This window comes from Nannospalax galili, unplaced genomic scaffold (assembly GCF_000622305.1).
Source record: "Nannospalax galili isolate Female #2095 unplaced genomic scaffold, S.galili_v1.0 scaffold962, whole genome shotgun sequence".
Lineage (NCBI taxonomy): Eukaryota > Metazoa > Chordata > Mammalia > Rodentia > Spalacidae > Nannospalax > Nannospalax galili.
Window position 1 is genome coordinate 207,887 of NW_008348537.1, and position 17,907 is coordinate 225,793.

Consider the following 17,907-nt stretch of genomic DNA (forward strand, 5'->3'; position numbering starts at 1 on the left):
TTTTTAAAAAGTGTATGTAATAAAAAGTAGCATCCACTAGTTTACCTACCCCTTCTCTGCTGGAACAAAGGACAGGAAGGCACAAGCTTCATGGACTATAGTTTAATGTACTCTGAAGAGTCATCCTTGAATTAGAATTCTTTTCTTTTAGTTTGTTATTAAGGAAATTTTCATAGTGAAACTTCATGCAAAGTTATTTTTGATGCTGTTGCTTTTGAAGCTATAATCGTACTTAATTTTCCATAGGATACAAGATTCTTTTTCCATTTGGGCAAACTAAGCCAGATGATGGGAAAGGGTCTGAACCAGTATGAGTATCTAAATTGAGTTTTGATCATTTCACCTCCAAGACGGATGGGTGGTGCTGAGTTTCCACTAATGAATCCTATGGAAAGGAACCCTAAGCCATTAACCAACCACACAGCTCTCAATGGAGTATGTGACCTTCCTAATTAACATTCCAGCATACCCGACACCATGTGGTTACATAATAGCTTTGTCAGATTTTAGAAGAATATGGTGGCCAATGTCACCCAGCCACTCAAAGGAGCACAGTAGAAGCCTGAGGGGGCTAAGCTCTGCTTTGCCTGGAGTTCTCCTCTAAACTCCATCTTAACCACCAAGGTCTCAGTGCCAGCCATTTAACTTTTCTATTTGTGGCCCATCCTAGACCTGCTGTATACACAGCAACAGGGCACTCTGCAGAGCCACTGACTGCTTTAACATTTCTGCCTTCACTTACTTCAAACCCATTCAATACTCTCTGATCCTCAACAGCACAATTCTATTACATGTAAAATGCTTAATAATCTATGATTACTATAGTGAGAAAAGATCAATCTACCCGAGGAGAAGGAGGCAGGGGCTACTTTGTGTGGCTCTAAGAATGTCTTTTTGACATGTTTAGGGGAAGCCTGATCCAGAAGCCAGAAACTGGAGCAACTTCCTGTCACTATCCATTCACATACCCACCCAGTTCTGATGTAGCCACTGAGGAACATGCCACATGACTGCCTAACTTTGGATCCCACATCTTCTCTCACACCAAGAACCTACATCAGTCCCCCACGGCATGGTATCTGTCAAGCCCAGGAGGCTGACTATGGCAGAAACTTACTGTTTTCTTCTTCTGCTTCTTGAGGTAACACTTTGAAATCCAGGAACCACGTCTCAATCCAGGCGAGGATGAATGAAATGATGGGCAGCACATAGCCAAATGCCCCTTGAGAGAAAAGCTGGAGGAATGGGTAGGAGGAGGAGAGGAAGCAGTCACCATCAGCTCCTGAGGGGAAGAGGGCTTCTGCATGGCAGGGAACAAGGGTGCTGGGAATGGGAGCCACACATACCTTCGAAAGGATCACTTTTGCTAATAAAAAGGCACTGGTCACGGCTGTTGTCAACTGCAAGACACATCATGCAACACCCTTGAAATAGGACATTTCACACTGTGAAGACCCTTCCCCTAACAAAGAAACCTGTCTGAGCCAGGAGCAGACAGTGCCTGAGCAACCTGTGCCCAGCCTGGCTTCTCCCCACACACCTGCAGTGGGTGAAATGGGTTTCTTGAGCACACGATTTGACTGCCTGTGCATGGCATTCCTTTTCCTGTATCAGGTTACTGTGTTGGGAAACTTTTGCCCATTTGAAGGTACAACTCATATGCACTAAAGAAAGGACAGGTGGCATGCACAGACAAGGCTCTCCATAGGGTTGTGAAGCCCTGAGCAACCCATCACACTTGAACACAACTGCTCCTTCCTCCCGCAGAGACTTTAGCATGGTTAATCCTGACTATGCTGAACAGCAACAATGACTAAGCCAGAGTGAGCTGCCAGGAAAGGAGACATTTCACATCCTGACAATAATTTTCTTTATTGGCTGACACTAAGTGCTCTTAGGTGCCAGCTGACTCCTCTTTCCTGGAAATATTTTAAACAACAATTAGAGACAGCAAATGGATCTATCCATCAGACCTTAGACAATTTGACATTTAATACAGAATCTACCCTCAATACTACATGAAAGCAGATACTGCACTGACTCTCATGGCACATATGTATGTGAATCTCCTTATAACAAATACTGAGACAGACAGTCTGGCAAAAATTAATATACACCATGGAGACTCTGGAATAGAATGTGCCAAATGCAAAATGTTGTAAAAGAAATGGAAAATATAATCATCAAATTTAGTATGGTAACTGTATGAAATACACAAAAATTCAATTAAAAATATACACAAACATTAATAGATAAAAATTTCTTCCAGATTAAAAAATAAAATTTAATTTAAAAAAATTAGTACAGTGTCAGCAAGAGATGAACAAAGGGAATCAAGCTTGCCCAGATGGTCAGCTATGGCCATGAAATGGGAGAACCGTAATGACAGGTCTGACTCTGCCCTGTGATATGGAAGACGACCCAGGCAGACATGGACCCTGGATGGCTGCCCTAGGAGGGGAGCAGGGCTCACACTCCCACCTGGACAAGCCAGAGGCCTCTATGGTAGGATTTCAACTTGTTCCTAGGTAGTTTCCTACATTCTAATGAACTTCTGCATCTGTTCTCCATCTGCCTTCTTAATAAGGTTTATAAAAAGAGCTGAGTAGCATTCAGGAAATCTGTTGAAGAGGCAAAAATGATTCAAGCAACTGGTTCTAACTTTTAGTCCCTTCATACTTACTGAAAATGAGCACAATGTACCCTGGCTTTGTAACAGATGCATTGAAAAAGTGTGTGTGGGGGGATCACTCCCAAGGAGCCAGAAGGAGCAAAAGGAAGAGCATAGCAGCTTGTTCCTCTGTGATGGTTGATTAACCTTGACTGTGGACATGTTAGGTTTTATAATCACCTAGCAGAAAAAGCTCTGGGCAGGTCTGTGAGGACATTTCCAGTGAGGTTTAACTGGAGAGGGAAGACCCATCCTGGAGGTGGGCAATGACATCCCACAGGCTGGGGCCCAGGACTGAATAAAATGGAGGAAGTGAGCTGTGCCCCAGAATTCCTCTCTTTCCTTCTGCCTCTTGACTGTGGATGCAGTGTGAGCAGCTGTCTCTTGCTCCTGCTCCTACAGCTTCCCAGCCATGGTGGACTGTACCTCAAACTGAGCAAAACAAACCTTTCCTTCCCTATGTAGCTTCTGTCAGGTATTTTGTCACAACAATGAGAAAAGGCAGTAAATATATGCTATAAGACAGGGGTTGGGGACAGCATAAGATTTCATTAAAATAGAGAATTCTCATTCCCTCTCTCTCTCTCTCACACACACACGCACACGCACACGCACACACACACAAATCACTAAGCAGTTCCAGTTAGTGAGTTAGTTCCCATTACAAACAAAACCTCTGACATATTAAACCTACTAAAGCAAGAGAGGAAGACGACCGAGGAAAAGCTATTTAAGTTCCAGCTGATAAAAATCCTGTTTCCTCTCAGCTCAGCATGTTGTGAGCACCCTGGCCACCAGCTCCAGAGGTGACCCACTATGCTGCAGACTTACCGCTATTGCCCACCAATGGCGTAGTCTGCATACAGCATACGCAAGTATCAACACTTTAAACCGAAAAACTGCCAAAAGCTGAGGAAACAAATGCAAAGAAAGAAAGATAAGTTATTTAAAATAAATAAACGAATAAACAAACACACGTACATACAAACACTCTCCGCCTCACTGTCTTCTCTCTGACTCTTCTGTAGACAACCCCAGAGGGGCTTGGGTCCTTAGACCAACATATGGAACTTCTAGCTCCAGATTCTTCCAGTCCTAGATTCTTATATGGTACCATCCACAATTTCAAATTAGTTTCCTATTATCAATTTAGAAAAGAAAAAATAAAGATGGAGAGAAGGACCAGTATTTCCCTCTGTCTAGGACATACCACTGGGCTCTAGTTCAGCCAGTGGAGAGAATGAACATGGGAGGGTTCCTGCTGGCCTCACTTGTCTCTTGTTTATCTTTTCTTATGATTATCAGACAGTTTCTTAGTGAGAGAGAGAACAGTGAATGGGCAGATGATCGGGGAAAAAAAATATGGTCAGTGTTCAGGGTAGGGGAAAATGGCACTGAATCTGAGGCCTGTCTCAAGGGACTCTGCATTTTGGTTTCAGTTTCATCAATCTGAAATGAGACTTACGAATATATCAAAATAGGATGAGTAGTAGTCGTAATGAAGCACTTCCTTCTTCAGTGTCTTCTCGATGCCTCCATTCACCTAGGAGAGAGAACCAAATGAGGAGAGACTCAAGTGAGACTAAAACAAGAAAAAAGTTTTTACATACTCCCTGCTTATCTCTTCAGAACCCAGAAATGTTCCAATACAGCCCCCAAATCTGCTATCAGTGTGATTTAACTCCACAGCTTTCTTGGAAGGGCCGGGGACCCTAATCCAGCAAACATCCCCAAGGCCAGTTCACACCACATAGGGCAGATGTGTCAACACTCTCTGGGGCTTGTTTTAATTTTCTCTTGTTATTTTAAAATTCAACACTCTTACAAATATAAATATATAACTTGGTTTAAAAATCGGAACAGATTAGACCCACAATCATACATAATAGAGTTAAAGTAAATGACAAATCTAAAAGGTAAGTTTTCTTTTTTCTACTACTATCAAAATGAATTTTAAATGATGGCATTCAGAATTCTACAAATTAAACCATGCGTAGTAATAGAAACAGGAGATGGAGAGATGGCTCAGCAGTTAAGAGTACTGGTTGCTCTTGCAGAGGACCTGAGTTTGGGTCTCAGTACCCACATGGCAGCTAACAACCATGTCTGATGCCCTCTTGTGACCTCCACAGCCATTGCACAACATGGGTGCACTAACATTAAGTAGATAATAAATAAACAAACAAATAAACAAACATAAACCAAGAAGGTGCCATATGTCAGGTCACTTGTAGGCTCTCTATAGCTGTGGGCTATGGATGAGCAAGGTCAATTCACGTTTCTAATTACAAATGCAGCCCTAGCAGACAGACAGATATTCTGAAAAAGGACAAAAGCAAAGCACAGTTAACCAGACAGCCTGATAAGAGGCAAAAACTAATCAAGACTAGTTTTGCCAGGTTCCCTAATCAATTGAATTAGAATAAAATGGTAGCTATCTTTTCACACACCTGCATTTGCTACAGGAATGGAAGCAAACCATGAGCTCGACTCTCAGCCTTACAGCTCTCAAAGTGTAGAGTTCTGAGTGATTGGTATGAACTGGCTGTAGACCTAATTCTAATTAGCTATAGAGCTGAACAAATGAACAGGAGAGAAAAGCAGGGAGCAAGAAAAGGCCATTACTAAAAACCGAGCAACCTTCTAACTTCATGGTAGTGTCTCTGCAAACCAAAGGAACTTGCTACTCAGAACATTAAGAGAGGGCAAAGTGGGTCCTCTACCACAGATGCCTCCCCTCTGTTCCAGTTCCCAAGATAGCAGGAGTCAAAGTGGACAGTGCACACTGGCCAGGAGAACATGCTCTTCTTTGTTCTCTGTATACTGAATCTGGACTCTGTGCTGCCTTTAAGTGGCGTATTTATAATTATGTCTGCAATCCTAACTTGTTCTCTAAATCCTCATTTCACAATACTTGTCTAGTGCAGGATGTCTCAAATAGACCAACTACAGTTTCAATTTCAAATAAAATCTCCTCCCAATCATGTTCTAAATCAAACTGAGCATTCCTTATTCACACATCTGAAATCTGAAAAATTTCAAATACCTGAGACTTTCTAAGCACACAGGTCACAAGTAGAAAATTCCATACCTAACCTCACCTGAAGAGTCTCAGGTTCAACTACAGGTCCACTAAAAATACAGTGTAAAATTATCATTAATGTATGTGTTAAAAGAATATATAAATAAATCTGTGATTAAACTGAGTCCCATTCCCAAGATCTCTCAAGTACATGTAAATATTCCAAAACTCCTGAAATCTTAAGTTTGAAACACTTCTAGCCCCAAACACTTCAGATAAGGGATACTGTGTTTCACCAAAGCTGTCTTTAGATACTAGGGTGGATAAATATCAGCCTTTCAACAAGTCTGCTACTGCCTCCTGAGTGTGCTTTGCAGGTAAGCTCTTCCCACTTACACACCTCGAGTGGCAATTCCTTCACCAGCTTCTGACTCTGTGCGCTTACTGCCAACCTGCTTCTAGTGTAATCCAGCTGTTCAACACTGTCACAGTGATCTTTATCCATGTACCAAATATCCCCTGGGCACCTACTGAGTGTCAGGCATTGTTCTAATTATAGGAGGTACTTCTGTAAGCAAAACAGTTATCTGTCTTTATAAGCTTGCCATTGAGTAAAAAGACAAAACAAATCATAAGACATAGATATAAGACAATGTGACAGATTAATGGTGACATTTAAACTGATACTAGTATGATAAGCTATTACAACCTACAAAAGAATACAGGAAATTAATCATTTGATACAGAACACTCTACAGAGCCTGTTTCAGTGGGGAAGCAAGGGTAGCTGATGAATGTAAGTCACTGCTGACAAGGAAGACAGACAGCATGTGCCCAAGGGAGAGCCTTCCAGGGTTAAGATGGTGGGGAATGCAAGTAACCAGACCCAAGGCTTTGGGAAATACAGACATCCTAGGTTAAATGAATGCACAACTGCAATCAATTCCATCTTTTTAGAGAATATAAAACAATATATTTTGAACTTTGCATTATAATTCTATTGCATAGTACTGAGACAGATAATTATTGAGCAACATAACCCACAGTTCTCCAAATGAGTCCAGGAGAACTTGCTCAATAAAATACAAAGAAATAATTTCTGCAAATCTCAAGGGAATTAAAAAGCAGACATAATAGTTAGAGCTTATTTCAGAAACGTTTTCTAGATTTTTTTTAAGAACAAGAGTTGGCAATTTTTTTCTTTGAAAAGACCCAGAAAAAAATTATTTTTGCCTTTTAAGTCAGAGAGGGTTTGTCTCAATTACTAAAGCCAAAAGTCAACTGCAGAGAAGGCTATGCACAAAGAGCACAGCTGTGTCCTAGGAAAGCTTTATTAAGACAGACAGCTGAATCTGTCCTACAGGCTGGAGTCTGTCAACTCTTTACTATGAAACAAAGCCCAGGAATTCAAATTCCCAAATCCCATAGAAACTGAATTTCAAATTAACAGGGTTTATTTCACAAAATAACATTAAAATAAGTAAGGTTGCCTCATTTGAAAACAGATCAAATTCACTAAATATAATGGAAATAAAGAGAAAATTTTTAAAAATCCTCTAAACAAATTTAAAAAGTTATGAACAACAACAACAACAAAAATCAACTTACGTTTAACTCTATTATCCACAGTAATGTTACAAATAAGAGGTCAAAAGTGACAAACAGACAGAAAGTCCTCCTGACATCAGATATGCCCTTCTTTTCCCGTCCTTCCCAGGACTCGATCCTGGCCATGAGCTGTGTGGGGTTGATGGAATGGATGTCTCGCAGAGAAGCCTGGGAGCTATGGCTCCCACTGAGCGCATTCTCCATGTCTTCTGGTGGGTGGTTCATCCCGGAGGAGGGTTAAAGTAGCCTCCGTCCAACTCCACCATCACTGAAGAGAAGCAGCCTTGGAGACAAAAGTGAAAAGCCATGTTAAATCTGAGCTTGCCTCATATAACCAAGGGCTCTGAAACTGTCAAGCCAATTCTCCTGCCCCAGCAGCAGGTAAACCTCCAGGGTCTCATGCCATTACTCATGGGCTAGGAGATCATTTATTGAACATCTTCCCAGAAAACGTTAAGTAGGCTATGTAAACTAGAAATAAAACTTGTTTCCTAATGAGGAATTGAGTTCTATCAAAAGAATTGAACTGAATTTAGTAGCACTTCCTGCTTACTTCTTTGTGAACAAGTACGTTTCTGGGCATCTTCTCAGAAGTGTTTCTACCACAAAAAGTCCAGTACTATGTAACCACTAGACTGGTAGTTAACAGAAGTCTACAGCCCATATAGAGGCAAGTTCCCCAAGGCTACGAGGGCTTCATTCTGTAATAAGGTTAAGGAGAAGCAATCCAAAGGAGCCGACTTCCTTAAAGACGGGCAGTCACTGAACAGAAATAGTGAGTGGTGTGAACATCGAGCCCAGCAGGTCCCTGTGGTGACTCTCCCTACAGGAAGATTACATATCTGCTCCTGGCTGCAATGACACTGGTGCTTCACTCTGGCCAGGAACATGGCAGGAAGTTCAGTGGTACATGTGTCCCACTTAATAAGCTCATCTTCTTATCGCCACGTGACTGGCAAAGACATTTTCAGGGTGAGCAAACCAGAAATTAGAAAGACAGCTGAGACTGCTGCAGAGCAGCTGTGAGGTTTCAGCTGATCGTATTCACCGTCAGTCCTTTCACCTCTCCTTTCCCACACTCAGGAACAAAAGTCCTTTCCTTACTTTTAAATCATGTGGTGGGATAACAGTCTTAAACCAATTTAATTATATTAACAGATATTTTATAATATACCTCTTGCTGTAACTCTACTTTTAGACATTTGAAGGAAATTAGAGTCAAAACGAATCTATAGCACTGGAGGTCAGGTAAGTGGTTACCTTAGAGAATGGGGGCGGCATGGAGCATACTGACTGGGGCTCAAAACAGAGTGAGTTTCGGAAACTTGGTGAAGCTCCACTTTTTGACTTAATAATAACAGCTGTACTGTACTTATTTGGCAATATTTGATGTACGTAATTTCAGTGGACTGTTGAATGTTTAAAAATTTTTGAAGTTTTTTACATATGTGCATATAAACATATGTGTTGCCTTTCAGTGAAAATTTCTATTAGAAAGATTTAGTAAAAAAAATGTAAGAGCTGCAATTAGAAAATCACCCTGATATTTAATAACAGGAATAATTAAATCATAAAACTGCCACATAATACTGATTTAAGTGAATACTTATCAAGCATTTATAATTGTGGGAGACAGGCTTGAGCCTAGGGTGAAAGTCTTATTGACAGCCATACAGCAGGCCTGAGGCAATGGCCCAACAGCTGGAGCCACAAGGAATGCCTTGTGACATTTGCTCCCATTGGCAGATCATGAGAATGATGCCTAGAGCTCGCCACTCCCTAATCACCACCCTTGAGATTCCAAATTGCAACACTTAGATATTGTAACAGTCAGGGTCATTCTAGGAATCCATTCTCTGTAATCTGAAACCAAGTATGCTAATGAGGCATCCTACCCACTATTCTGTGATAGGAAGTTAAGTCTGTTATGCTAATAAGATGCTGTCTGTTATGCTAATAAGGTATCCTACTTGCTGTGCTGTGATTGGACCACTACCCCTACATAAGCTTGTGCCTTCCTGCAATAAAGCAGACCTGTGTCACTGAACCTGGTCTCCTGTGTCTGAATGCAGCTCCACTAACACAGTCTCCTCACCAGCCCCGGGGTCCATGACTGGGCAGAAGCAGCGACGACAGAAGACAGCACTGGCCGGGCATAAGAGTAGCCTCAGCCCAGGGCAGGCAGAAGAGCGGCCTCAGCGCTGGGTGAGCAGAAAAGCAGCCTCAGCCCAGGGCAGGCAGAAAAGTGGCCTCGGCCCAGGGTGAGTGGAAGAGCAGCCTCGATGCCAGTGAGAACGAAGGAGCAGTGCCCGTGAGAACAGAGGAGTGGCCGCCACTGGCAGTGACCGTATATAATGACAGGATAATGCTTGGGCTATAATACGCAGAAAAGTGGCCTTGGCCCAGGGTGAGTGGAAGAGCAGCCTCGATGCCCGTGAGAACGAAGGAGCAGTGCCCGTGAGAACAGAGGAGTGGCCGCCACTGGCAGTGACCGTATATAATGACAGGATAATGCTTGGGCTATAATACAGGATTAAAACTGATAATAAACAGAGCACACATATATGATGTTTATATATCAGATGCTAGCAATGATTATCTTTGGGTCCTAGAGTTTATAGTGTCCTCTCCTTTATTTTCTTCCACCTGGATGACATTAGGTAATAGTGCTTGGGTTACTTAATTTGTTTCCTCAGAACGAGCATAACATTTTGAAAAGCTCAGGAGTCAACTTCAGTGCCTTAGAATAAATAATCAAATACAAAGTTCTAAAATTTGAAAGTGGTTCTGCCATGGTTTCTGCCTCAGTGAGATCAACAGTGTCCTAGCCTTCAGTGCAGTCAGGGTAAGCAGACAGACTACCCAAAACTTAAAAAACAACCCGTCTCTCTTCTCAAGCTCACAGGTCTGCAACTTCGCCTGACCTAGGCTGACAGGAGCTGAGCAACTCTGCATGACACACTTGGCTTCAAACTGTGTTATGTCCAGATCTGCCCTGGCATCTTCCTTGGATCAAGGAGACCTGGATCATTTTCTTGTCTTGAAAGATGTCACATGCACAAGGGACCAGGTAGGTAAGCCATAAAAACAAATGTAAAATCTCTATACACACTATGTTCACATTAAGTCAGCCAAGACATGTTTCTAAGTGGTTTTCGTTTTTATTTTTTGTTTTGGGTCGTTGTTATCATTGTCATTGTTTTTGAGACAGGGTCTTCCTGAAGCCCCAGCTGGCCTGAAACTCACTATGTAGACCAGGCCCCAATATCAGAGATCTGTCTGCATCTCATCCTGAGTGCTGGAATTAAAGGCATGCAACCATACCCATATTTCTAAATGTTCTGTTAGAACTCTGTCATGCCTCTGTTCTGGATAGCTTCAGTTGTCAATTTGACACACCTGGGGAAAGGGAACCTCAACTGGGGAATTTCCTCTATCAGACTGGCCTTGTTGGCATGTCTGTGAAGTACTTTCTTGATTGTTAAGTGATGTGGGAGAATCAAGGCCACTGTGGGTAGTGCCACCCATGGGGGCTGGTGGCCTTGGGTTGTATAAGAAAAGGCGCACATAGGCCAGAGGAGTAAGTCAGTAAGTGGGGTTCCTCCATGGTCTCTGTTTCCATTCCTGCCTCCAGGTTCCTGCCCTGAGTTCCTGCCTTGTCTTCCCTTAAAGACAGACTGTGAGCTGTTAGCCAAATAAACCCTCACCTCCCCCAGGTTGCTTTTGGTGATGGCTATTATCACAGCAGCAGAAAAAGTAACTAGGACACCATCTGTATTGTTTTCAGATGCTTTCACATTAAGTCAGCAGAAATGAACAGCCCCCAGAAGAATATACATGCTCTGTAAAGCCTAAAACATTTGCTTTGCCATCTTCTTTTTTTGTAGAAAGGGCTGCTGGTTTCTTCTCAAAGGAGATCTAACTGTGACAGGAAGTGATTGTGTCAATCTGTACAAAGCAGGAATAAGCTAAAAGAAGAATGTCAGTTCTGATTAAGGAGCTGGAAAAGACCTGTGATTCATTTGTCATTGTCCACAGATTGCTCTATGGACAGCATCTCTTAAGCACAGGAAAGCTTGTCTTGATAGTGGCTCATGCTGGGGCCATCCCAGTGGCACTGAAGTGAATAGGCCCCTCTTCACTGTTTTCTTCTTCAATGTCCATGACTAGATCTAAAGTAAAACTACCCCACCTATCACGGTCTCTTCATCAGTGCTTTCCTTCCCACATGAGAAAAAACAAAAGATTCTTCCTTCTGCTAAAGACTTATTACATTCTCCAGTTCCTTTTACTGCACCTATCCCTACGCTGGGTGCAAAGCTGAGGCAAATGTGAATTCCACCTGCTTCCACAAAGAAGTAACAATACCCCACACTCCGACAATAAGGAGCTACCACCAGTGCAAGCATTTTATGGAAGTGCCACAATCTGCCTTCCTAGGAAGAAGAGGGAGGGAGTCTGGGCTCCTATTTACTAGTGGCAACACACCAAGTCTCTCAACCCAACCACTCAGGCCCCCCTACTCCTGCAGGAGCCAGAACAATACATGACTCGAAAGGCAGGGCCACTGAAAGACACTCCAAGTGTTTGGTTTAGAAAGGCCTAATGGAACAAAACTGGTTGATGGACAGGTTCTGCTTGTTTATTTTTATTTTAAATAATTAAAATGTCCAGGTTTCCTGCTTTCTATTTCACATAGAACCTGTACTCCCACCTGGCCTCAATGTTAGTGTGCAGGCACCTGAATCTGCCTCACTGATCTGTTTTGAATTTGTTTTACAAGCAAAGCAGTTCGGGCCTACCTGTACCGTAAGGATCTACCCATCTAACATACTTCAATATATATCTTCAGATTAAAAGTTAGCTCTTTTAGCCCAGGACAGATGGATACCGCACAGAATTCTACCAATCCTTCAAGGAGGAACTAATACCAAGAATCCTCAAATTACTCCATAAAATAGAAAATGAAGCCACACTCCTAAATTCTTTTTATGAAGCCAGTATTACTCTAATACCAAAACCAAAGATCTAGCAGAAAAAGAAAAGTATAGGCTAATCTCTCTGATCAACATAAATGCAAAAATTCTCAATAAAATACTCACAAACCGAATGAAAAGATTATCCACCATGATCAAGTTGGCTTCATCCCAGAGATATAGGGATGATATGTAAATAAATAAATGTAATTCAACATATAACAGACTCAAGGACTGAAATCATGTGGTCATCTCCTTACATGCTGTCAAGGGTTTGATAAAATCCAACATTCATTCTTGATAAAAGTCATGGAGAATCTAGGGATATAAGGATCATATCTCAACATAATTAAGGCAATACACAGCATTCCCACAGTCAACATCATACTAAATGAAGAAAAACTGAAAGAATTCCTCTTAAAATCAAGAACAAGACATGGACATCCACTCTCTGCATCCCTGTTCAATATAATACTTGAAGACTCAGCTAGAGAAGTAAGACAAATGAAGGAGATAAAGGAAATACAAACTGAAAAGGAAGAAGTCAAAGTATCTTTATCTGCAGAAGATATGATTCTATATATAAAAAATCCCCAGCCGGGCGTGATGGCGCACACCTGTAGTCCCAGCACTTGGGAGGCAGAGGCAGGCGGATCTCTGTGAGTTCGAGGCCAGCCTGGTCTACATAGTGAGTTCTAGGACAGCTGGGGCTACAGGGAGACCCTGCTTCAAAAAGACAAAAAAAAAAAAAAAAATCCCCAAGGACTCCACTAGAAAACTAGAGCTAATGAATACAAAATAGGAGTATATAAAATTAACACCTAAAAATTAGTAGCTTTCCTACATACAAAAAACAAGCATACTAAGAAAGAAATCAGGGAAACAATCCCATTTCAAGATAGCCTCAAAATCTACACAATATAAATTTAACGAAGGAAGTAAAAGATTCATATAATAAAAACTTTAAGACACTGAATGAAAAACTAAAGATAACACTAGAAGATTGAGACTTCCCACGTTCATGCATCAGTAAGATTAATATTGTGAAAATGGCCATCTTATCAAAAGCAATCTAAAATTCAATGCAATACCCACCAAAATCCCAACATGATTCTTCAGAGAAACTGAAAAAATAATCTCAAATTTCAAATGTAAACAAACAAACAAAAAAAACCCATGATAGTCAAAATAGTCCTGAACAGTAAAAGAACTATAAAGGCATTACCATCCCTGATCTCAAATTCTACTACACAGCTACAGTAGTAAAAACAGCAGGATACTAGCATAAAAATGACACACTGATTAATGGATAAAATTGAGAACCCAGATTTAAATCCATGCATTTATAGTCACCTGTTTTTGAAAAAGGGACCACAAATACACACTAAAGAAAAGACATTATGTTCAACAAATGGTGCATGTCAACCTGGATAAATACATGCAGAGAAATGAAACTAGATCCCTATGTCTCACCATGAACAAGACAACTTAAAATGGATCAAGGACCTCAACATAAGACCTTGATACCCTGAATCAGATAGGAAAGAAGGAATACACTAGAACTTTTAGACACAGAAATGGACTTTCTAAACAGGACTCCTAGAGCACACACATTAAGTCTAAGAATTGACAAATGGGACCACATGACAGTAAAAAGCTTCTGTACAGCAAAGGACACCATCACTAGAATGAAATGATAACCTGTAGAATGGGAAAATACCTTCATCAGCTATACCTCTAACAATCCAATTAAAAAATGGGGCAGGAGATGAACAGGTCTCTAAAGAGAAACACAAATGGCTGAGAAATACCTTTTAAAAAAATCATCATCTTTAGTCATCTGGGAAATGCAAATTAAAACCACTTTGAGATTTTATCTTGTCCCACTCAGAATGGCTAAGATTCAAAAAACAAAGAATGACAAATGTTGGCAAGGATGTGGAGAAAGGGGAACGCTGATCCACTGCTGGTGGAAGTGCAAACTGGTGCAGCCACAGTGTGGAGATTCAGCCGTACCACTCTTGGGCATTTACCCAAAGGACTCTATACTACAAAAATACCTGCTCATCCACTTACACTGCTGCCCTTTTAATAATAGCCAGAAATAGAAACAACCTAGATGCCCATCAACTGATGAACAGATAATCAAGTTGTGGTACATATACACAATGGATTATTATTCAGCTCTTTAAAAAAAAGAAATTATAAAAATCACAGGTAAATTGAGTAGAACTGGAAATGATCACCCTGAGTGAGGTAACTCAGACCCAGAAAGACAAATGTCACTTTTTTTTTTTTTCATAGCTGAATGCTATGAAAATTTGATAATCCAGTGTTTAGGAAACTAATAAATTGCCATAGGGGACAGGGCTTCATGGAAGGAGAGGTAGAATGAAGTGATATAAAGGGGGAAAGGGGAATAATATGAGTAGGAAGGATCAAATGGGATGGGGAATGGGAGGGCAGAGGAGAAAGTATGGGGAGAGATAAACAATACTAAAGACCTTTGTAAAAAGTTGTATGGGGGGCTAGAGAGATGGCTCAGCAGTTAAGAGCACTGGCTGCTCTTGCAGAAGACCAGGGCTTGATTCTTGACACCTGCATGGTGGCTAATAACTGTCCCTAACTCCAGTTAGGGGATTTGATGCTCTCTTCTAAACTCTGCTGGGATTGCACAACACGAGTGCACCTATTTACATGCAAGAAATGCATTCATACACATACAATAAAATTTTTAAAGGCCATATGGAAACCTACCATGTAAAAGTATATACATTATAAAAAGAGATTAAATGGAGTTACCTTATAACAGGGTGCCCCACCTGCAGGGACCCTGTACAGGTAAAGCTCGAGGGGGACCACTCCCTGAAAGGAAAAACACTGCCCCTACTGTACCTATAGGCTAGCAAAGTAAGAGACCAATACTAGGAATGAACTCTCTGTTTTGAAGCTGTTGACCAAGGGTTCCAAACAATACTGGTCATTGCCCCTGTTCTTGGCTACCCAGCAGAACTTGATGGTAACACCCTATTGTTGAAGACACTAAATATATAAGCTGCACATCAAATAAGGAAAATCAGGTTGGTACAGACTTCAAAGCCTCATTTCTACTGGCTAGCTTTTATAGTGCTGGAAGGTGCTATGCATGCTACCTGAAGTGAAAATTAATCAGCTACAACAATCTAGCCTGGCAAGATATGCCCACTGATGCAAGCGTGGCACAAATATTATGGGAGTAACCAATCACTTTCTAATTGGATTTAAGGTCTGCTTCCTAAAATGGGAGCCCAGACCTGACATTGAAGCAGGCCTAGGAACATGAAGGTAGATAGGTCAATGGCCATAAGAGAAAGCCTAATATTATTATTATGTTAAACAGATATAGTATTAAACTGATTCCTAATGACTTACTGTTATACCCATAATTAATACATCTCTCAGGTCTCACCAGAGAAGTATTCTTATGCAGCAGATGGTGATTAACATAGAGAACCACAACTGGTCAACATACAGAGAATAAGAGACTGCAGAGTGACTCCCTGAATAGGACACCTATATCAAACTTCTACCTTCGAAGGCTCAAGGATCACTGCAGAAGAGGGGCAGACAGATTTTAAAAGCCAGAGGTGGTGGATGATCACAAGGAAATAATTTCCAGACAGCTGGTCAGTTACTCATATGAATTCACAGCAATAGTGACAATATGCACAAGTTCCACAGAAGCTCAAGCCCGACAAAATCCCAGCATAGGTATGAGGAAGTGGGCAATAAATCCAACTCTACCTGAGGAACTACTAGTAACTGATTGCTGCTGGGAGAGGGAGAGTCAGTCTTCTTTAAAGGTGAGACTCTTAGTATACTGACCAAGCTCCAGTATACGGGTCCTCACCAAAGGTTACCTGGAGACACAAATTTGACTCTATAGGGCATGTATGTGATCTCCTAGAATGTATGAGACCCTGAGTTCTATTTCCAGTAACAGCAATCACTCACACACATAAACACACATACACATGCACACATACAACTAAACTAAAAAATTTTAATAAGAAAGCCTACAACTATCTTATGATTAAAAAAATTTTTTAAAGTAAAAACACAAGAGTCTAATCAACTTATGGGTTATGAATGTTATGAGTTAAGGGGTAGGTAGAATGTTGTTCATTATGTTTAAATATCTTCTTATAAAGATGAAGATTTACATAAACACATTTCAAATACATAAATAAATCCAAGAATTGGTCCTTTAAAAGGACAAATATTAACCTAATGTCTGGTTTAGAATGAGCTACAAATGAAAAGTAAAGTATCAGGACCACTACAGGAACAGTTATTTTCAAAGTATAATGCTTTATACCAATTACTTTTGAAAACAATGAAGAAAGCCAGTATTCTGAAAATATATTTAATAAGAGATTGATGACCTTAAAAAGAATGAACCATCCTCAAATATATAATTAAGGTGACAAAAATTTATCTAGGAAGGGAACAGGAGTCAGGTAGTTTTAAATATATTTCAAATTTTGAAATAAAAGAAAAGAAAATCCTATATACAGATCAAGAACATTAAAGGGGAAATCTACCTTAATATTAAATGAAACTTGCTGATAAAGAATACACAATAAAAGATCACAGATACCCAAAGAACAGCGTAAGCTAAAGTAATAGTACAAGCAAATGTAACGTTATTAAGAGAACACTGTACACAGTGTGTACATACAGACCTTGCCTAACCAATGCCTGTCTTCTCCTGCCCAGTTCTCCAGAGTCACTTCACCTGCCCCAAATCACAAGTTGTTCCCAAAGCTTCTCTTAGATAAGTTAATAATTTTGTTGTAGAACAATATACCTTTATTTATATAGGGGAAATCTGGCAGTTACCACCTGAACCAATACTGGAACCCGCTGATGTGACATGTCTCTTACTGTGTTGTAATAAAGATAACAACAATCACGTCATATATTCCCTACTAGAAATGTTTAACCTGAATGTAGTCAAAAGGAAATAATCATAAACAAAAACAAGACAATTCTCCTGACTCTTCAGAAGTCAGTTTCTTAAAAAAACAAGTTGAGAAAAACAGTAAGTACAGTAGTGTGCTGATTCTTCAAAATGAAAAATACATGAAGAGACAAACAGAAGTAATGAAAAGGGCTGGATTAAATGCTGATTTTTTAAAAAGAACAAGGGCCTGTGAAACAGCTCCACGAGTGATAGTTCAATCCCTGGAAGCCACATAACTGTAGAAGGAGAAAAACCAACTGCACAAAGTTGTTTGATAACTTACACTTGCACACAATGGCATATGTGAGCCTGCACTCACAGACACATATCATACATGTGCGCGCACGCACACACACACACATGCACGCACGTGTGCGCACACACACGATAATAACACAGCTTAAAAAGTCTTAAGGATTTTTTTTTTAAGTACAACAACCAAAAGAGTCTACAGAGACAACTGAAGAGCTACATTTAGGAACTCTACACATGGAATGTCCTTGTTCGCAGACAAAGCTGAAGTACTGAGTGGGGAGCCTCATGATATATGCAAATTGCCTCTGATTACTTCAGAAATACATACGATTCAAGCATGTTTTGGGATGGAGATACTGTATTTACATTT

General features: G+C 40.6%; 1 protein-coding gene across 1 annotated transcript in view; it reads right to left on the bottom strand.

Annotated features, from left to right (window-relative positions):
- Positions 1 to 17,907, bottom strand: part of Stard3nl (STARD3 N-terminal like) — a 41,150-nt gene that overhangs the window by 10,683 nt on the left and 12,560 nt on the right. Inside the window, exons 2-6 of the mRNA XM_008845424.3 lie at positions 7,302 to 7,584; positions 4,137 to 4,214; positions 3,503 to 3,580; positions 1,347 to 1,400; positions 1,118 to 1,235 (exon numbers count right to left, since the gene is read on the bottom strand). Coding sequence (XP_008843646.1) covers positions 1,118 to 1,235; positions 1,347 to 1,400; positions 3,503 to 3,580; positions 4,137 to 4,214; positions 7,302 to 7,526 — 553 coding nt within the window. The 5' untranslated portion in view covers positions 7,527 to 7,584. The remainder of the gene's footprint in view (positions 1 to 1,117; positions 1,236 to 1,346; positions 1,401 to 3,502; positions 3,581 to 4,136; positions 4,215 to 7,301; positions 7,585 to 17,907) is intronic.